Source organism: Trichechus manatus, unplaced genomic scaffold, assembly GCF_000243295.1.
Source record: "Trichechus manatus latirostris isolate Lorelei unplaced genomic scaffold, TriManLat1.0 scaffold00162, whole genome shotgun sequence".
NCBI classification, from domain to species: Eukaryota; Metazoa; Chordata; class Mammalia; order Sirenia; family Trichechidae; genus Trichechus; species Trichechus manatus.
In genome coordinates this window covers 765,602-788,158 of record NW_004444098.1, presented here as the reverse complement: position 1 = coordinate 788,158, position 22,557 = coordinate 765,602, and the positions used below count along the sequence as shown (strand labels likewise).

Below are 22,557 nucleotides of genomic sequence, written 5' to 3'. Positions count from 1 at the left end.
GGCTACCACCAGTGACTGCTCTGATCAGGATCACAACAGAGGGTCCCGGACAGAGCTGGAGAAAAATGTAGAGCAAAATTCTAACTCACAAAAAAAGACCAGACTTACTGGCCTGACAGAGACTGGAGAAACCCCGAAAGTATGGCCCCTAGACACCCTTTTAGCTCAGTAATGACTGAAGTCACCCCCGAGGTTCACCGTTCAGCCAAAGATTAGACAGCCCCATAAAACAAAACAAGACTAGTGGGGCACAACAGCCCAGGGACAAGGACTAGATGGCAGGAGGGGACAGGAAAGCTGGTAATAGGCAACCCAAGGTCGAGAAGGGAGAGTGTTGACATGTCATGGGCTTGTTAACCAATGTCATAAAACAGTATGTGTACTGTTTAATGAGAAACTACTTGTTCTGTAAACCTTCATCTAAAGTACAAAAAAAAAAAACAACACAAGATGCCAAAAAGTACTTATGATTCGGTTTTAGTACAACAATGACAAAATAATCTTGCATATGAATATATTTACATGTATATTTGTGTTAGTGTAGAAAAATAAGTGTGGAGAAAACGTAAGAAAATGGAATCCAGGATATATCTGGGACTAGGGGATACTGATGTGGGTGGATGAGGAAGGAAATGGAGTGGAAGGGAGCAAACTCAAAAGAAAAAGCACTCCACCAAAAAGTTAAAGTATATGTACTACCACACTTATTGCTGTGAAATCATGTGTGAGTATAGGCTATGTTTAAATAATTCATGTAAAATATTTTTTGTACTTAAAAATGGTCGGAATGAAAAGAAGAAGAAAATAATGAGTTTGAGGATAATGGCTTCTGGTGAACCACTTACTAATGACTTCTGGTGTAACCATCTACTAAGGACTTCTGCTGTAACCATTTACTAAGGACTTCTGGTGTAACCATTTTTAAAAATAAAATTGGCCTTAAATACTGGGGAGTTTTCTAATTACTCTTTGAATTCACATGTCAACTTTAAGTCCTCCATCACAATAGCTGGACCCCAATCAAGTATGCACTTGTTTATAAGTAAAGCAGGTCTGAATTTGCCTCCAGGAACACTGGGAGTCAATACTGGCTTGGAAGTCAGGAGACCTGGGTACAAGTCCTGCCTTGTCCAGTAAGTCTTTACATGGCCTTGAGCAAGTAAGTAATCTGTTGGGCCTTAGTGTCCACGCTTGTCAAATAAGGGTTATGGCCAGCCCTAACATTCTATGATTTCTTCCTGATTTTAACTTGAAAAGCCCCAGTAGTATTTGCTACTTTAAACACCTATGCCCCAGACAGTCATAGAACTTGGTGCTGACGTTCAGAAACCACCACCTTCCAGAGAAAGCAGCCCCCTTGTTTTGTTCTGAAATGATCATGAAACCCCAGAGACCATCCTACCTTTGGGAATGGGCTGTGAATGCTTTGCTCCTTGCTCCAGTTTGAAGTCCAAATACAAAGTTGGTGTGCGAGTGTAAACCTTGGACTGAAAAAGAAAAAGGAAACCAACTCTCAGCATTTTTCCAAGGATAAGGTTCTTTACTTCAGCTGGCTTCTTCTGTAATAAGCCTGGGGCGTATTATATAATTGCAATATAACTGTATAATTATATTTACAATTCCTCAGAGGGAAGTGGTATTACTGAGCCGCTGATACAGCCCCCTCTGAAGGGTCTTGATCTAAAAGTTAGCTCTCCTAGCTTTACAATGTGGTTGACAAGCTAATTCCAGGGTGTTGGCTGTCTCCTTACAGCCACTTCTCAAATACTGTCTGACGTCCGTATTTTACTACCAACAGTTGTTCCCACTTTCTAATTTCCAGGCTTCCACCTGATGTGGTGGCACAGTGGTAAGTGCTATGGCTGCTGACCAAAAGGTTAGCAGTTCAAATCCGCCAGGTGCTCCTTGGAAACCCTATGGGGCAGTTCTACTCTGTCCTATAGGGTCGCTATGAGTCAGAATTGACTCGACAGCAACGGGTTTGGTTTTGGTTTTTTACCCGATATGATGTTATCTCACTGAATGTGTGTTTCCTTCCCAGGACTCAATACAGCCATTTTTTTAATTTTCAAATTCAAAAAAGGGGCCTGTAAATATTTTTTTCTTACTTGACTCTTGCAAAAATGTTTGTTCACCACTCTGGCTTGAAAAAGCTACAACCCCAACTGTAGCATAGTTTGCAGGATTTTCCATTGTAAACAGTGGCTTTGATTCCATTAACAGTTATGCAGAGTTTGTAATTCAATATAATACAATCCCGAATCATAGGCATGGACCAAAATTCAAGGGATTTTGCTACAAACTTTATCATGTCTCATGGTTATTACAAAGTCTCTGTGGCTCTATTTTTTTTAACTTAAAAATACACACGACAATGAAAAAGCAGATAGTAACAAGTTTGGCAAGGGTAAGGGATTCCTGGGACTTTCACACATTGCTGGTGGAACGGTAACTTGGTACACTTTGGAAAACTGCTTGGCTGTATGTAGTACAGATGATTATGTTCATAACCTATGGCACAGCATTCTGATATGTACACCCAACAGAAACGTGTACATATGTTCACCTAAAGATATGTACAACAATCTTACTAGTGACAATGTTGGTAATAGCTCCAAACTGGAAATATTCCAGATGTCCTTTAACAATAACCAAACAAAATCAGTTGCCATTGAGTCGATGATTCCGACTCATAGCGATCCTACAGGACACAGTAGAACTGCCTCATAGGGTTTTCAAGGAGAAGCTGGTGGATTTGAACTGCAGACCTTTTGGTTAGAAACCTGAGCTCTTAACCACTTCTCCACCAGGGCTCCGATAGAATGGGTAAATGAATTGGAATCCACTTATACAATGGACTACTCGATAGCCAGGAGAATGAATGAACCACGACTACTGCATCAACCCAGATGAATCAAAACAAGGCAAAACTAATCTAGGGTGTGATCAATCATAAAAGCGGCCACCTTGGGTAGGCTAGTAACATGAAGGGGTTAAAAATGTGGCTTCTGAAATTTGGTACCGTTGTGTTTCTTGACCTTACTGCTGGTTTCATGGGTATGTTCCCTTGGTGAAAATTCTCTGAGCCATACACTTGATTTGTGTACTGTTCTGTAAATATGTTATACAGGTAGTCCCTGACTTACGACAGGGTCCCGTTCGGATGACCCCGTTATCAGTCGGTTTTGATATAAGTCGAATACCTCTTTTTTTTTTTTTTTTTTTTAGTTTTCATTATTATTGCAGCTTACATTCATTAAAAACAAGCACATGTAAACAGACAAAAGGAGAGAATCTGGAGCCCAGGATTATTGAAGAATCATTTTGCAGAGCAATTATGTCAACTCTGTGCGAACATGGACGTGTCTGCCTTTTTTACCACTGAATCCCCAGAGTGGGCATTCAGTAAATATTTATTGAATATATTTACTAATAGTATACATAAGGTATTCTTCAGTATATTTACCTATATGTAACAAAATACAGTACCCCTCTTCAAGACAAGTGACTCTGGTGTGGTCAAAGTGTGTGTCTGTACATTTGATTTTGGAATAGAGAATTATAAATAAGGGTTGACTATTCCAAAATCAAATGTACATTTCCCCGTTCCTTTGACTGCCTCATGGGTTGAAGCACTGGGCTTTAAAATGGTCTCATGGATGGCTTTACATGGCTTAAATGGTCAAGGTTCAGCAATACAGCTTCAAAGACTGGAAAAGAAAATTCCCCGGCACATGCGTAAGTGAAACCAGAAAGACCTGTGACATGAAGGGCAACCCGAAGTCAAAGATTCACAATCAATCTGAAGAGCTTGAAACAGCAACAGAAGAAGGGCAGCACACGTGGGACACAGGGGTTCTCTGGGATCATTAGGTGTCTAAGCACCACCGAGAAAGGGACTGGCTATGACTGATGGAAGACTTCTAAAATTACCTCCAGGGTAAATGTCATATAATATCAGATGACTCCTCTGCTTGGGAAGTATCTTGTTCTCTTCCAGAAAGTAGATGCCTGTTGGGTTAAGAATTTTCCCCAACCTCTGCCTCAGTGGCAGATGCAATATCCCTGCCTACAGCGAAGAGATTAATCACAAAGAAGTTCTGGTTTAATTTTTACTAGCATTCTTCCTGAATGCTGTCATAAAAATAATGTTGAGCTGGAAACCGGGAGTCTTTGATGCTAGTATTGCTTTTCCTGCTTTATTAGCACAGCATTTACCTTCTTCCAGGTGTGGTTCTCTCATCCAAAAATGTGGTGGTAGAGGGACTTCCTAATATTTAAGTCTTTTTCTGGTTCTGAAGTTCTGAGTCGGAGAATGAACGTTTTCTTCCACACTTTAATTTCTGAAACTCCCTTGTGCTCTGTCAGACTAGAGATGTAGAGAAGTGACAACGTGGCTGGGGAGGGGGAGGGCAACCGGGGCTGAGGGGGAAGGGCTGGTTAACTCCCCCTATTCTTGCCCTTCCCCCTCAACCTCGGTCATCCATCTTTGCCCTCCTGGTTGGTTCCCTTTGTTTTCTTCTTGTCTCTAGTTTCTTAACCTACACATACTGTCCAGAAGCTACTAATGTACCCAAGACTGCAAACACACACACATACTCTTCTGTGAGAAACCACAAATATATCCTGTTGTCTTACAGTGTGAAAAGGGCTAAAGGGAAAAAATTAATTCATTTTGAAGGTGTTCTGCACCACATCTATAACCTCAAATAGAATTCAGTTTTCAGTGTTTTTAATTGAAAACTGAATCATTGAAGGTTTTGCTATAACATTTCTTGAATAATAAACTACCCACAACCCCACAACAAACCTAAATATATATTATTCGATTTTAGTTAAACTACAATGAGATAAAAACTCAGTCTGGGGTTAGCAACCAAGGTCACAAAACAATATGTGTATTAACTGTTTTAACGAGAAGCTAGTTTGCTCTGTAAACCTTCATCTAAAGTACAATACAGTTATTAAAAAAAAAAACTCAATTTGGAAGCTGTACCCATGAGTATACGTGTATGTATGTATGTATGTATATAATATATATATGTAATTTTTTTGAAAGGCAGGTAGGTTTTGTTTTTTAATTTGAATGTTCCATGGTAACTCTATTGAAATAGCAAATATAAATTATATTCATTTGATGGTAATGCCAGCTTTGAATGCATTTTGAGCAAACCTGGATTTAATTGTTCTATTACACACACTACTGATCTGCAACCATAAAGAAATACTGCCATTATCAACATTCTTTCTTGTGTTCCATTGTGTTTACTTTTATGTATAGTATGAAACTTAGACCCTCAAAATGGAATGAGAATTTAATGAAACACATCGTTCTTTTAGGTTAAAACTTAAGTTATCAATGAATGTATCTGCTTCCCCAGGATTCACAGAAATTGGTCCATGTCAACTTAAAATAAAACATTCCTCTACAAATCCGTTTCAGCATGGGCAGAACTAATGCACTTGAATTCCATCAGTGAAATGGTTTTCTTTTTCCTTCTCTGTTGGCGCCGTGGTTAAGAGCTTGGCTGTTACCCAAAAGACTGGCAGTTCGAATCCACCAGCTGCTCCCTGGAAACCCTACAGGGCGGTTCTACTCTGTCCTATAGGGTCGCTATGAGTCGGAATCGACTCGACGGCAACGGGTTTGTTTTTCTCTGTTATGGTTCTGATTAATAGTGCCTGCACAGGTACGAAGATCCCAAGCTATCCCTGTTTCATCCTTCTTCCCTTTACATAATCTCTGTTAAATGTGTTTGGGAAAGTTTTCTTTAAAGGTTTTAGCCTGTTATTTGAAAAGCCCAGTGGCTTAAAATCTTACCGTTTAAATATCATGCAGGAAAAGTTTCTAGACGGTAAGTAATGTAACTCTTCATAACAGGTTAATAGTAAATTTTGGCTAACCTATAACAACAGGGGAGTCTTTGGGTGGTGCAAACAGTGTTCGGCTGCTAATCAAAAGCTTGGAGGTTCGAGTCCACTCAGCGGCACCTCAGAAGAAAGGCCTGGCAATCTATTTCTGAAAAATCAGCCACTGAAAACCCTGTGGAGCACAGTTCTATTCTGACACACATGGGGTCACCATGAGTTGGAGTGGACTCGATGGCAACTGGTTTTGTAACAACAGGGGCGTTGCCAAATCCAGGAAAGCTTTGTCTCTCTTTCTCTATAAATACGCCAGAACTAAACCATTAGTAAGTCTCAGTCTCAGACACCACTCTAATAATGACTGCAAGACAGCATACTGCCGGAAAACCATTGCCTTCCGACCCCAGCTACCTTCATCTTAGATCCTTCAAAGACTTCCCACTTACCCTGGCTTTTTTTTTTTTTTTTTGGGTCAAACTGGCTTCCTTCCTCTGCTTTCATTCATAAATGTGATCTTAATTAGGAGACAAAATCATTTCCACATGTAAGCCATGTGGCTTAAAAACGTTCTCCCAACAAAACGCAAAGAGCATGCTGCCTTGGTATGTATGAGCATGGCAAAGGAAATACCTTTCATTTTGCCACTGCCTCCCCTTTCACAGGTAACTGCAGCCCATTTATCCCTGAATGCAGCTGCTTTTACCACCAGGCCACCTTCCCTAAAAATAAGTGGCAGCAATTTGGTGTCACGTGTCAGAGCTGTACTAAATGCTTTCATATTTCTTTTTGGAGACTATTTCAAATACCATCTATGATTTAGTGTGTTTTTTTTTTTTTTTTTCCCCAGAAAATGCACTCAAATTCTCAATCCTACTATACTGTTGGCGTCAAATCAGCTCCAACTCATGGCGACCCCACGTACAACAGAACAAAACGTTGCCCGGTCCTGCGCTATCCCCACAATCGCCAGCGTGCTTTAGCTCTTTGTTGTCTTCCAACCTAGGGGGCTCATCTTCCAGCACTGTATCAGGCAATATTCTGTTGTGATCCATAGAGTTTTCATTGGCTAATTGGCCTTTCTTCCTAGTCTGTTTTAGTCTGGAAGCTCCACTGAAACCTGTCCACCATGGGTAACCCTGCTGGTATTTGAAATACCAGTGGCATAGCTTCCGGCATCAAAACAACACGCAATGGTGATAGGGATCCCCAGGTTGAGTAAGGATATTGTTGATGTGTTGTGAGATTGTTAACCGTTGTCATAGGGCAACATCTGTAGTAACTGTTAAATGAGAAACTATTTTGTTCTGTAAGCCTTCATCTTAAGTGAGAAGATGCACAATTGGAAGAGTGTAGTCAATGTCACTGAACTGTGCATGTAGAAATTTTTGAAATGGTGTATCTTTGGCTATGTGTATTTTCACCAAAAAAAAGGTTGAGAAGTTAGAGAGTTGACATGTTGTGGGGTTGTTAACCAATCTCATAAAACAACATGTGTACTACCATTTCATGAGAAACTATTTGTTCTGTAAGCCTTCACCTGAAGTATAATAAAAAAAACAAACAAACCACAAACCTCCAAAAAAAAAACCAACATGCAAGCCACCACAGCACAACAAACTGACAGACAGGTGGTGGCCTACTATCATATGTTTCTTTAAAAAACAGTTACAGAACTGTACTAACGAACGTCAATCCTCAAGAGCTGTAAGAGTGTTTCTATCTGTTCCTGGAGCCTCACACTCATGTTGGACCATCCCCCTAAATGTGGGACATTAAGATTTATGATTTTTTGCAACATTATTAACTTTTAATGAATACCTTTGCACATAAATATTTACACCAGATTTCTAATTGTTTCCTTTCAAAGTGAATCTATAGGTCTTAAAGGTCTGGCCATTTTAAACGCTCTTGATATACCTATGGTTGAATGCAATGTGGCCAAAAGCAAATTTAACTCATTCCAACAAATCCCCTACTGTTGAACATTTAGATTCTTTTCTGTATTTTCTTGTCACAAACATAAAAGACACGGATTAATTGCTAGCAAGAAAAAATAGAACACACCTGAAAATCTTTGAAAAATGGACCAAAGGAAAAGGAAAAAAGCTAAGCATTTTTGAAAAAAAAGTTTAAAGGCACCACCGCTACAGTACAAATATCCATATCTGAAAAACCAGTGTCTAGGAATACTTGCTCTCGAAGAAACCATCATTTTGATCAGTTGCTATACTCTCTGACTTGCTTTCATCCAAACTGCTTCTGGCCAAATCACTTAGTATCCACCAAAATGTTGACAATATTATTTTTTTTAATCTTAGCTAAATTTAAGAAGCAGAAATTGGTATCCCCTTAACTCTTTTAAGTTGATAATCGATCGGTCTGAGTGATATTTTAATTATTATCATTAATTTATGACAATAAATTTATTTTAATTATTATCATTAATTTATGACAATAAATTTATTATAATTTAATAAACACTATTAAATATTATTAATATAACAAATAAAAATAGCTAAATATATTTAGGGCTTAGAATATACCAGGCACTGTTCTAGATTCTTCATGTGTATTAATTAGGCTGTCTGGAATTTTCTTTTTATAAACTCTCTGCCCATTTACTTATTTGAGCTTTAATTCATTCACTTACTAATTAAATTCCCTCATTCACTAAATATTGACTGAGAGCCTGTTATATGCTAGTCATTGGATATGTATATTGGTGAATGACAGATCTGCTCACCCCTTACGGAGGTTACTCTCTAGGGAGGAAGACTAACAAATTAAACATAAAATTATAAAATGTGCTACACGCTATAAAAAAAAATAAGTAGAGTTCAGAGAGCGATAATAAAATGAGAGGGAGTAACCTATGTAGATATGGAAGACCTCTCTAAGGAGATTGGACTGATAAAAGTGGAGTTTTGAATGAGAAGAGTTTGGGGTAAGAGGTTTCTGGGCAGGAAAAGGAGCTATAACAACAATTAAATAAACCTTCTGCAAGTGGGAAGTCCGTGAGGCAGTAAAGAGCTTGGTGTATTTAGAAACTGAGAGGAGAACAACATGGCAGACACAAAACGGTTACCAGGGAAAATGATGTGAGGTGAGTTTAGAGAGTAAAGAGCCAATCAAATGTAAGTCATGTAAGGCATTGAAGAATTCAAAGCAGCAGAGCGACTGGATCTAAGTTCTACCTTGAAGAGCTGATCTGAACTGCTGAGTAGAGAACTGGAGGGGAGTAAGTAAGAAGTGAGAGATAGAAAGTTTTTTCCGATGGACTGGATGTGGGAGGGGGTGAGAGTGAGCAATAAGGAAGACCACCATATTTCTACTTTGAGTAGTGGGTGATGGTGCCATTCATTAAAGCAGGGGAAGACTGTAAGGGAAACAGGTTTTTTTTGTTTGTTGTCAAGGCAGGTGAGGATGGGGGAACAAGAGTTCGATGTTTGCTATTGTAAGTTTGACATGCCTGGAAATCATGCAAATGGAGATGTCAATTCGGCAGCTGAATATATGAGTCTACTACCTAGAGCTCAGAGGTAAGGCTTGTGCTGTGGATACAAATTTGGGAGTCGTCAGACTATAAATGTTATCTAAGTCCATGGGGTGGATGACATCACCCAGAGAAATGAAGTTCAATAGAAGAAAGAAGACTCAGGACTGCAATCCAGGGAACTTGGACATGTAGGGGTCTAGTACATAAAGTACCTACCTGAGAAAGGAAAGTGAGAAGGAGCATCCAGAGACACAATAATGTATTATCCCAGACGCCAAAGAAGGGGGAGAGGGTACTGAGGAGGAGGAAGTGGCAAAGTCACGGAAAGGAAGAGATGACATGAGTAAAGAAAAAAAGACCTCTGGGTTTGGCCACATGGAAGTCAGTGGTGGCTGGTTCAACGGATCTGTGGGGGTGGGTGCCAAACTGAGAGCGTGGAGAAGGTGAAGTGGAGAGAACATGCGTAGAAAAATTTTACGTGAAGTATGTATGACTCTGACAGGGAATAGAGAATGGGGGTGTGTGGAATCAAGGGAATTCTATGCTTCTTTTATCAATTTGTATGAGAATTTTAAAAAATGAATTAAGGCCAGTCCAAACCAAACTCATCGCCATCAAGTCGATTCCGACTCATAGCAACCCTATTGGACAGAGTAGAACTGCCCCATAGGGTTTCCAAGGCTTGAAATCTTTACCAAAGCAGACTGCCACATCTTTCTCCCAGAGAGTGGCTGGTGGGTTCAAACCGCCGACCTTTCAGTTAGCAGCCTAGCACTTTAACCACTGTGCCACCAGGGCTCCTCTTGAGGCCATTATCCCTTACTAATACTTGTTGCAAAAATCTCCCAGTTCGTTTTGGGCCTTTAATTTCGTTTATGAAATTTCAGACATAGGTCAGTATATCAATCTTTTCTCTCCAATGCTCTTAAATTTAGAAAGTCTTTCCCCATACTAAGATCATTTAAATGTTTGCCTATATTTTATACTTCAAAATATTTAATATTTAATTCTCTAATCTATTTAGAATTTATTTTTTATGAGGTATGAGATCATGAGCTAAACTGATTTCTTTCTATCAATGCCTAACCAACTGTCCCAGTTCCATTTGCTGATTTAGTCTCCCCTTTTCCTGGATTGACAATAATCTTCTTTATCATTAGTAAATTTGCATATATACTTGGGCCTATTTCTATTTCTCTTTCTGACACAAGGAAGAGCCTCAATGGGGGAAAACCAGATGTCCACTTCACTAACTAGCTCAGGAGCCCCAGCTAATAAAAGGAGCCCATGTTGTCATCTATTACATCTAATACATCTAGTCATCTAGAATATATCCCACAGGGCTGCCCAATCTCCTCATCTTCCTTCTGCCACCTTCCCACTCTCATGGTCTGTTGGGCTTTGCATTGGGGGAGAAAAAACATCAGCACAGGTCTATTCAACCACTCCTTGCACCTTCATACACAAGAAACTCACCGCCAGTTCCCATGTCCCCTGTGTGGAGAACCATACCTTCCCCTTTCTCCTGGATATCTTAAGAGGCCTTGAGGAAAGGAAAAGTAGATTTACCACATTATTTACAGCAACCTTCCAACCGTCATTGTTCAGAATAGGCTGATGCTCTTCAACGAGATGATAAATCTTCTGTCCCCAATCCAAAGCACTCTGATTGCTGAATTCTTGATTATTTCAAACAATTCTGATAAGGAGTGGGAGAGATTAGTTTCCATCCTCAGTGCCAAAGGTATCATGGGAAGGATTAAAATCCTGGAATCATGTTTGGACATATACATGAAGTGCGACATAAAGGAAGACAAGAAACTCTTAGGCAAAATGCCAATGACTGTATAGCATGAGAGCTAGAGAGATCCAGAAAACATTTTTAACTTCTATCAACCATGAAAGACTGTGGAAAATCTTGAGCATCAAGCTGTCCAGTTGACCAATAATTTTAGAAATAGTACCCTAATTATACTATAGTCTACTCTCTATAGCATCTTTTTTTTTCAAGCAGCCCTTTAATCACTAGTAACTCTCTATTCCTTCTCCTTCTCACCTTTGAGTTATGGGAAGGACAGTGAAGAGAAAAAGGCTAGAAACAGGCTAAAGGTAAGAAGAATAAAGATGCTGACAGGACTCACAATCCTAAAATTTAATCAGAGACACATTAATTGCGAAACTGGACTCTTATTTCTTCACTTGTTGAGTCAGCATTCTTGCCTGAGGTTGGGTTACAAATGTTGTTCTAATTTTTTTGAAAATTAAAGCCAGAGAAATAACAAACATTCCTGTCTTGTACAAACAATCCATCCATAACCTATAAAGCCAATGATATAATAAAACACAAACGCCCTCCAAATATGCCAACAGGGAGCCTTCCTATCTCTTATCTCCCATCCACAAGTAATGAGTTCCAAGGATGAGTCAGCAAATCTATTAACCAATGATAGAATATTCCTCACAGGGCTCTGTAACATTTTTAATGTCTATTAGCTGCATTTGGTATTTACTAGGATATTTTTAAGAGTTCTTCCAAGAAAGTGCATCGAGATGTAATGTGGAAAATTATTTGCCGAAGATAAGATTTCATAGAACTCTGGGGAATGATTCCTTCATGTAGGTATGAATCTTCAATTTTATGACTAAAGGGAAACTTATTATGGCATAGGGGTTCTCCTATGTGATAGCTTACAGAATGTTCTAACACAGAAAGTCAGGGGTGTTTGCTTGTAAAGATGTGAGAACAAAAGTACCCTTTAGGTGTAGAAAAAAAGAGAGGTTCATTCATGGCTTCTGTCCATGAAAATGTTAAGGCATTCCGGAACTGGAGAGAGACCCACCCAGCAAGCTCATGTACAAGGGCTGAGTGGTGCCACAAGGCAGGCTTAGTGTGCAAATAAAATGGGGCAAAATTCAGGAAACCTGGGCTTGAGTTCAGGCTCCTTCCGCAATGTGCTGTGTGACTTTGGCTTGCAGCTTTCTCATCGACAAAGTGGTGGAGTTGGAGAGCAGATCTCTCATGTCCATGCTGCCTGACATTCTGATTCAAAGGGGAGTGCCCGAAGAAGAAGGAAGAGTAGTCTTGGTTAGCTTTGAAAAGTATCTCATACAATCAGGAATTCTAGACTCTGGCTGCCTTGACAACTTCATTCAGATCTAATACCCTATTACAGCATGGGAAGACGTGAACGAGTGGAAAGTTTCCTGTCCAACTCATCTAAATAAAGTAAGTATTAAAACAGGTTCCAACTGTACGGAACATGGCCCCGTTTACCCACAAACAAGAGGAGAGGAAGTTCCTACCATACAGCAACGATTCCAAGGAATGGAAGAGTTCACCATACCTACTAAAGTTTCCATTTCTTCCTATCCTTGCCAGCACTTGATAGTATGCAACTTTCTAATTTTTGCCAACCTGAGGGTGTCCAGTGGTAGCGTATTATTTGAATTTACATTTCTCTGCATATCAGTGAGAAGAATATCTCTCCATATTCTTATCAGCCATCTGTAGATGTGTGGAAGACTTTCTTAAGATCTGGTGGCTGGAGCTGCCACCAACACAAGCATCTAACTTTTCTAAACAGGCAGGCGTGTTTCACCTCAGAGGGTGGAGACAGTATAGATACATGGTTTTGTTCTCCCAGATATCTAAATGCTAAATTCTCTGGCCTGACCAAGTACATCATTACTTCTGAAGATAACTGCTCTGGGGTTTTGAAGATTTGCTTGTGCAATGAAATGTCATGCACCGAGGGCTGGTATTGTGATAAATGTGTCTCCTATTACCTTTTTGGACTATTTTTAAAGTGAGACAAATGGGATTTGGGGTTGAATGAATTCAGCTTTGGCAGTCCTAATGAAGCCACATCCAGTCCAGGAGAGGTAACCCAGGAAACAATGCTTACAAAGAAAAAAAAATATATATATCCTTAAAATTGGGTAAGAATGCTTTAAATGGCTTGATTTGGAAAGTAATTTTCAATTTTGATTTCTTTTGACTTGATTTATAAGGGCAAGGGAATGTTCAATGGAAACTTTACTTTCTTCTTAGAAATTTCATGATGGGAGAGGTTTGTGTTCAAATTTGGGATATTTTAATATTTAGATCATTTTTATGCTGCTACTTGGGCTCTTCACATCTCTCTCAACACGGTCAGGAATAATTTGACAAGGGAATAGACTAAGGAGTGAATTTTCAGCTTAGGCTACAGATGGGCCTTGGTGTTGGTTTAATGAAAATACTCCCTGTACTCATTTCAGACCCTCTGGAGTTCCTGAGTGGTGCAAACGACAAAGTGCTCAACTACTAACTGAAAGGTTGGCGGTTCAAACTCACCCAGAGGCTCCTTGGAAGAAAGGCCTGGTGATCTGCTTCTGAAAGGTCACAGTCTTGAAAACCCTATGGAGTACAGTTCTACTCTGGACACATGGGGTTGCCATGAGTTGGAACTGACTCAACAACAACAACTGGTTTTTGGTTTTGGGGGGGAGAAAAATTGGTTTTTTGGGTGGCACAAACGGTTAAGCACTCAGCTACTAACCAAAAGGTTGGTGGTTCGAATCTACCCAGAGCAACTTGGAAGAAAGGCCTGTTGATCTACTTACAAAAAACTCAGCCACTGAAAACCCTATGAAGCACAGCTCTACTCTGACACACATGGGGTCACCATGAGTACGATTCCATTCAACAGCAACTGGTTTGGCTTTTGATTTGGGGGTAAAATTTATCCCAGAGAGCAGAAGTTAGTTTTGATGGGAGGAAGTCCACTCTGATAAACTTCTCCTTTCCTGAGGGGGCTGCCACTGATAAATGTCAAATCTAATAGATTAACAGAACAGAAGGCTAATAGAACATGAGACTCCTCATCCAATGTCCCTCTAAGGCAACACTCCTGGATACCCTCTGGCTTCCTCATTCATCCATGGGAGGAGGGGATACAAGGACATAGTTGGTGAGGGTAATTCAAAGAACTGAGCATGCTCAGTGCAGGCCCTTCTAGGCTTCTCCGCCCCCCAACACCGGCTTCGGACATACAGGTTCTCATCTTCTGCCAGAGGTAACAACTCTGCCTCTGAAAGGGAGGCCTGCGACTGCCCAGCTCTGCCTGGACATGTTTAATGAAGTGGGAGAATATGAAAAATTAAGAAGTCCAACAGGTCTCAGATGCAAGCCATATGCTCTCATCCAGATTTTCCTGGTGATGAAGATGATATTTGGATTCCCATCTGGCCAACTCCTCAGACTACCTCCCAATTCCTTCTGAACTTTGGAAGGGAAGAAAGGTGTATATCTTTTATCATCTCCTCAACTTCAACTCCCTATTTTGACTCTATCCAATTCCAGACCCTCTTCAATGCATTGGTCTGCTTTTGTCTAGCAGACAGACTCTGTCAGTTCAAACCTATAAAAACGTTGAATGACAGTCACCAGAAACTCATGCTCAAAACGTCTCTTGGACTGATAAGTAACAGATGGCCTCAAATCAGTATCTGATGCTGGGAAAATGCACCAGTCAAGTCCAAGTAGTTATGCAGACACTCAATGTCTCCCATGGCAAGATAGAAACATAGGTGGGTGCTGACTCAGGACAAGCAGAGCTGCCAAAGCTGGGATCCTGAGGCTGCCAGAAAGAAGCTGGCCCAGAGGACTCAACTGGCAGAAACTCCAATTGGTGGTGGTGGCAAGGGGCAGTCTGTAAGAAAACTCTCTGGTGGAGAAAGAGTGGAAAGGCATGAAAATCACTGCTAAAGGAACCAAGATGGAGTAGAAAAAACATTGGTTTATTTTTCTTCCTCCTTTTCACAACCCAGCTCTCCCTCTCTCTTGTGAAATGCTCCTCAGAAGGGTAGCAAAAGCCAGCATTGGTCTTAGAGCCCAGAGATGAGAAGAAAAATGACCACAGGCAGGTGTCTGAAGAAGGTGGAAGAGAATGGCCTTACTGGACTTCAAAATGGCTTCCATTTCTCCAGTGGTTATTTATTGGACCAGGAAAGAAACATTATGACCATCACGGTTTCCTTCTATAATGTTAAAAAGGATCATCTAACATGAAAGTAAAAGAGGCTTTTAAAGAGGATTTTAAAGTTTCATGAAAAGAGGCAAATTATTGTCTTATTCCTCGGTGAATCTGGCTGAGCTGGCCCTTAGCCGACTCATGTTGCATTCCCAATATGGATGACTCCAGTAGACAGCAACAGGAGGACACTGTATCTGTGGAATTTTGCACTGTTTAAGTTTTGATTACTTGGGCTGAGGGACGTAAGGCAGAGGAGCAGGGAGACCTATTGCCCCAGGTAAAACATCACTGGTGTAGTCAGAATCTTTCTAAAGACAAAAGAGAATCAAACTGAAAGGTGAGTGAGAGAGAGAAACATGCAAATCACCCAAGGCATAATTCAGAGCTTATAGTAAAATGAATGTATGTTTTGGAGGCCTCTAAAAGCACTGAATTATGCCTCGACACTGTCTCACACCTCTGTATGGAAACACTTTACTCATGCTATCTCTGCACTGGCTAAACTCTTTCCATCTTTCTTTGCCAGATAAATTCTCTTCTCCAGGCTTAGGCCAGCTTTTCGTGAACCTCCAGATTGGGCTAAGCCTCCTATTCTTCCTTCCCATAAACCCACTATGCTTACTACTCTGGGGGCTCCCCAAATTATACTCATGTTATTGCTTGACGGGCCTGTCCCTTTGTCTGTGTCCTTCTAGCTCCCTGACATTTTCATCTTTGTACCTGCTCAGGGTCTGGCCCACAGCTGGTATTTCGTACATGTTTGTTGAGCTTGACGGAACAATAATAGAGTAGATATCTTCCTGGAAATTCCTTCCAATTCCCCATGGCCCATACGGGAGTACTTCCAGGAATGGCAGGTCCTGACAGTTTCCCCGTCTTATTTTACTAAGCCAAGGGAATAATATACAGCCCATGGATCTGCAATAGATGGTGATCTGACGGTCTTGATCTGCATTTCAAGACCCTAACACGCTCCTCTTTTAATAGTCACTATCTATGATTTATAGCCCCTTTGAGTTGAAATTTTGAAATACTTGGCTATCTTGGAGTACCCCCTGCCTGTCCACGGGGGCAGAATTTTTATTATTATTTTATGTATTTATTTATTTATTTTTGTGTGTGAAAATACACAGGGAGAATCCTGTTTTCTTTTCTTTTTAATATAATTTGCTTTATCTTTGGTGTTGTTGCTGAGAACATACACAGCAGAACATACACCAATTCAACAGTTTCTACATGTACAAATTCAGTGACATCGATGACATTCTTCTAGTTGTGCAAACATTCTCACCTCCCTTTTCTGAGTTGTTCCTCCCTCATTAACATAGACTCACTGTCCCCCTAAGGTTCTTATCTAATCTTTTGAGTTGCTGTTGTCCATTTGATAGGGGCAGTATTCTTAATAAAGCGTCAAGCAATCAGAATTATATCTGACACTGAATTTACTCGTCACACTTGGTGTGGTTTTGGTCAAATTGGTCAAAAGCTTCATGACCCCAAAGATTCGTCTTTCAGTCAAAATAAAGTTTCATCCTCACCAGTGCCGGTTTGTAGAATGCTGACATCCACCCCATTAATAGCCGCGAGAGCTTATCTTCTAGTGCAACATCCAAGCGTCTAAAGACAGCTCTCTGAAGCCATCCTGTAGTTTTTGCCGTGGTTAGAAAAAATATGTAAGGTGTTCCTGGGAAAAGACTTACTAGATCCTAAAAGGACAAGCCTCAACAGCTGCAGAAGTGATTACAATGATTCATCAAGGGTCCACTCACCTTTATTGAAGGTGACACCTTGGTTTTTTAGTGCTTTCATTATGCTATTTGTCTAAATTGCCCTGCTAATTTATAACCCTGATTCCTAGGGCCAGGAACGTAAGAATGGAACAGGATGTAACTTCTGGACTGTATGCGTACCTATCCATTCTCCATTTACTGGCAGAAGAGGGCGTGTCAACACCTCTGGAATGTACTTCCTAGGTGATTAGGTCAATGGGGACATCTTGAAGTAATAAGACCATCTGGCACCCTTTGCGCACACCAAGAATGGTATTTCGGGGGCGAGTGGGCTGCCCTGGGCAAGAGCAATCTTTTGTACAGCTGGGTTGAGCAGATCCTGACCACTGTTTATCTGAACATTCCTAACTGCAAATGAAGTGCTAGTTATGACTGCCTACCACAGGACAATCCTGCAACAAGTTCTTTGAAGTTGCTGGGTATCTTTCTTTGGTGTCCTCCTCTTTCCTAAACAAGACGAAAAGACCTAATTGTGCCTACTCTCCACACTGAGTCAGAGCCAAGTTCTACCCTTGTCTGTGGAATGATGCTGATCATCTGCTCAGATCAGGCTCGATGGTCTCAGTTGGGCAGGCCTTAGAGAATGAATGAACTGCTTTATGAAATTTGAGACTAGATAGGATGACAACAGTATGCTGGGGGGCCATCCCCCCTTAACCTCATGCCACGCTATTTAAAACCCTGGGAAAGAGGGATGCAAGAATATCCATCCAACCGTCAGCAACAGGCAAAATTCAGGGGTGGTGAACTTTGTCTTGAGTTTCCCTCCATCCCAACATTGTGCATTATTTCCTTTTTCCCTGCCACAACCTCACCAGGCATCTGGTTGTCCATGTAGCTCCCCATCATGATCCCCAAATAGCAATTTCACTCCTACTATCCAAGCCTTTTATACAAGACGTTGTAAATTATGACCCCTGTCCACTTTTCTTTTTTTCCCCTCCCTCCCGCCACATAAGCAGAATTAATTCTCCCTCGTCTAGACTCCATTAGGTGCCGTGGAGTCGATTTTGACTCACAGTGACCCCATGTGACAGAGGAGAACGGCCCCATAGGGTTTCCTAGGCTGTAATCTTTACAGGCAATGAATAAGGAAGAACGAAGAAATTACGCTTTTCAATTATGGTTTTGGCAAAGAATACTGAATATACCATGGCCTGCCAAAACGAACAAACAAATCTGTCGTGGAAGAAGTACAGCCAGAATGCTCCTTAGAAGCAAAGATTGACACAGTGGCTTCAACAATGGGCTCAAGCGTAACAAGGATTGTGAGGCTGGTGCAGGACCGGGCAGTGTTTCGTTCTGTTGTACACGGGGTCGCTATGAGTCGGAACTGACTCAACGGCACCTAACAACAACAACAACAACAACCACCACCTTTACAGGAGCAGATCGCCAGGTCTTTTTTCCATGGAGCTGCTGGGTGGGTTTGAACCGCCAACCTTTTGGTTATCAGCTGAGCACTTAACCATTGTGCCACCAGGACTCCTTTGCTCTAGACTACCCGGGCATTTTTACATCCTGCTGTTTTAGTATTTCTCGCATCACATTATAGTTCTGATGTTTGCCAGGTGCTCTCCCCAACAAGCCGGTGACTTTTTTGAGGACGGTGGTTGTAGCTTATTCACATCACATCTCCAGGGTACTTCCCGATGGGCATGCAGCAGATGCCTAGTGACTGAACAAAGGTCATGGAGGAATGGGCCACGTAAACAAAATGTTAACTGTCAGTCCCCAAAGCTCATCAGCTGTGAAGGCAGGAGGGCTGCGCGGACCTCAGTGGATTTAGTCACGCGCACACTAGGGCAGCTGGGAAGACTGCAAGGAAGAGATTGGACCTAGGTTGGACCTTGGTGAATAGTAGCAAGGAGAGGAAGATGGTGAAACCCTCAACTTCCCATTGCTACAGCCCTTTGCCCTTTACAATATTCGTTCCCCAAATGCTCTGCTTCCTCCTTGCCCTGGGATGTAGGTCTCTGTCTTAGGCTGATTATTTCCTTTTCTTTCCACTCCCCCCCCCATTAAAATACACGGATTTCTGATCTCAAAAGGGAAAGTCAGCCAAAATTCATTTGGATGATCGTGAATTTTTTAGGTGGGACTTTCTTAGCATGTCCCATAACCGGTTGCCATCAAGTCGATTCTGACTCATGGCGACCCCCTGTGTGTCAGAGTGGAGCTGTGCTCCAGAGGGTTTTCAATGGTGGGTTTTTTCAGAAGTAGATTGCCAGGCCTTTCTTTCAAGATGCCTCTGGAACTGCCAAGCTTTCAGTTAGCAGCTGAGCACGTTAACCATTTGTACCACCCAGGGGCTCCAGCATTCCTCATAACATCTAATTAACTACGAACCAGAAAAGAAAACTCCATGGCAATAAAAACCAGTGGAAGATGGGACTGGTACCAGAAAGAAACAGAAAATTATATCCCTAAAATCTGGGATTCCTAAAATGATCAAATCATATTCGGTTTCCAAAAACTGCCTTGTAGACACATGGCCAACCATGTTTTACAAATGTCCATTTAATATTTAATTTAGCATTTACTATTAACAGTATGTTTCTAAACTCTTGGATTTCATATTTGGATCACATTTCCTTGGGAAAATCTTGATTCCTAAAACATTAACATATTTACTTGTTTGCTGTTTTCATACAATGTACACATTATTTTAAAATGATAATATGAACACTAAAAATAAAACTATGAAGTTTACAATTTTCTTTTTGTGCCATTCTTTTCATCTTTAAAATACATCTCACTAAAAATGTATAGTCAGAGAACTCTGTTTAAAAGCCCTTAAAATAAATCTTTTCTCTGTGTGGTTAGGCTATACCAGTTTTAGGTTCTTTCTTGGTTTGTCTGTTTTCATTTGTAAGATCTGCTTTTTTTACTTTTCTGGTGTAATCTGATGTTTACCGTATGTAAACACTTGCATCTTTCAAAAGTAAAAAGAAAAAGCAAGAACCAAAACACCTGCTAGGAGCAGTCTCAAGTACATCCTTATCCCCTGATCCTCACCCCAAAGGGAACCTTTTAAAATATCCAGTGTCTACCACAGAGCCTTCTGATTAGAAATCAAATGAATTAAAAGAGAGAGAGCTTTGGAAGGGAGGACGCCCTTCTGAGCAAGGACTGTTTTCCCTTGCTTGCTCTCTGGGACAGCTGGAGCTGGTTATCTCAAATGCCTTTGTCAAAACCCCACTGGCCCATTCACAACTTCTGCCATTAGGAGAATGCTTGTCATTCTTTTTTGAGGTAAACCCATGAACTTGCTGAAATATTTCAAAGGCAAGAAAAAAAGAAGCATGTATATGTGTTATCTGTTTTCATGACTGAAGTTTTAAAATTCTACCTTGAGCAGAGGAGTCCCTGGCTAGCTCAAACAGTTAAGCACTCAACTACTAGCAGAAAGGTTTGAACCCACCCAGCAGTGCTGTAGAAGAAAGGCCTGGCCATCTGCTTCCGTAAAGATTACAACCTTGACAACCGTATAGTGCAGTTCTACTCTGACACACATGGGGTCGCCAGGAGTCAGAATTGACTCGATGGTAACTACCAACAACAACAACCTTGAGCAGCACTGCGCTTGGGGAGGAAGAGCAGCACAGAACGCGAGAGGATCCAGCTCTCCCCACATGACAAGATGCACAGAAGCAAACTCAGAAAGGCAGGCGAGAGGAGCTGAGAACTTGGGGTCAAATGCGAAGTCGGCAAGATCTACTTAACATGTGTCAGATGTCATTAAAGAATTCAAATATCCCCTTAAATAGAGAACTGGATAGAATGCAAAAATGTCCCAATATTACTAGCCAATATTATCACAGCCAAAACTCACTACCTTTAGACATGCTATAGAAGTATTTCCCTGCGGGCCACATGAACCATCTTTTATCAAATTGATAATATTGCATTTTGGTGATAAAGTGTGTCTCAAAGGACGGTCTATTCTTAAATAAAGTTTCCTGGATAAAAATAAAAGCTGGGAAATGTGGTAGGCAGCTGTTTTTCTCTAGTCCTGGGAAAGGAAAAGCGCAGATGTGCACCAGTGGCCTGCCAGGTAGCCTGGAGTCTCCACCTGCTCTCCCAATGGAGGTGACAATCGCAGGCTTGATTATAAATTGCGTGCCGGTCCGTTATCAACATCTGTTGATTAAGTGGGCCGGTTGCTTTTTGCCTGGGAGAGAACTGCCTAACGGTCACGGGGTGGGTGCTAAACCAGGGTGAGGAGCCCTGGTGGCACAGTGGTTAAGAGCTCAGCTGCTAACAGAAAGGTCGGCAGTTCAAATCCACCAGCCACTCCTTGGAAACCCTATGGGGCAGTTCTACTCTGTCTTACAGGGCGAGGGATGGGAAACACCTAGAAGGAACCCCTTGAAAGGTGGCAAGTATGTGCACTGCTCTGGAGATTAAGCCGTGCCCTGAAAACCATGGATGAAGCTCAAAAGCTAAAGCCCCAAAACAGACACATGCCTGTGGACCCCCAAGGGGAATCACAAGTCTTATAACGTCTGCTGCCATCTGCTGCCATCTGCTCCATCACATTGTTGTTGTTTGAATTGAAGAAACCTGGAGGGAACAATTTGGGTCTTGCAAAACAGCCTAGCACTCACATTTTTACAAATTGAGCTGGTTTTCATTTCTCTACTTCCTAGTCCCTTAAATCATGTATTGTATCTTTAAAAATATAATCTGGCTGCTTTGATTGCTCTTTTAACCTTTTTATTTAGCAAGCTCGGTTTTGAGTTTATTCCAATCTTCCTTAATCTCTGCATTGTCTGTCTTCTTGCTACTTGTCCTAGTTTCTCTTATTCCAGCGTTCACTTACATTTTAATTTATTTCACTCATGCATCCAGCAAGTATTTACCGAACATCTTTTACGTAGCAGGGGCTGTTTCAGGTGCTGGAGACAGAGTAGTAAGTGAGACCTGAGCCAACTGCACGAGATTTTTGACAAACTGCTTTGGAAATTGAATTTTTAAAAATATGGTTATCATCCCATACCTAAATATAGCCTGCCCATCAGAAGGAAGATTCTGTTTGTTATGTCTGTAAACCACATGAACACTGAACAAGGCTTTTGCAGAGAACTAAAAAATAGCAACCACTTAAAAAGGGCTCGGGTCCCTGGGTAGCGGAAACGGTTTTCACTTGACTAATCCAACCAGGGCACCGAGGAAGAAAGGCCTGGCAATCTGCTTCCATAAAGATTGTTGCTGTTTGGGTAGGTTCCGGCAAAATGGTGCTCTAGGCAGAAGCACCATGCCGTCCCTCCACAGCAAAGATCCGAAAAACTAAGCCGAACAGAGAATACAACAATCCTGAAACCCTAAAACATCAAATGAAGAGATAAAGAACTCAGCCAAGCACCAAATGGAGTGAGAATAC

At 41.1% G+C, this 22,557-nt stretch overlaps 1 protein-coding gene across 1 annotated transcript in view; it reads right to left on the bottom strand.

Moving 5' to 3' along the window:
* PIR (pirin) overlaps positions 1 to 22,557 on the bottom strand; it is a 133,221-nt gene that overhangs the window by 45,775 nt on the left and 64,889 nt on the right. The window contains exon 5 of the mRNA XM_004386326.1: positions 1,403 to 1,487. Coding sequence (XP_004386383.1) covers positions 1,403 to 1,487 — 85 coding nt within the window. The remainder of the gene's footprint in view (positions 1 to 1,402; positions 1,488 to 22,557) is intronic.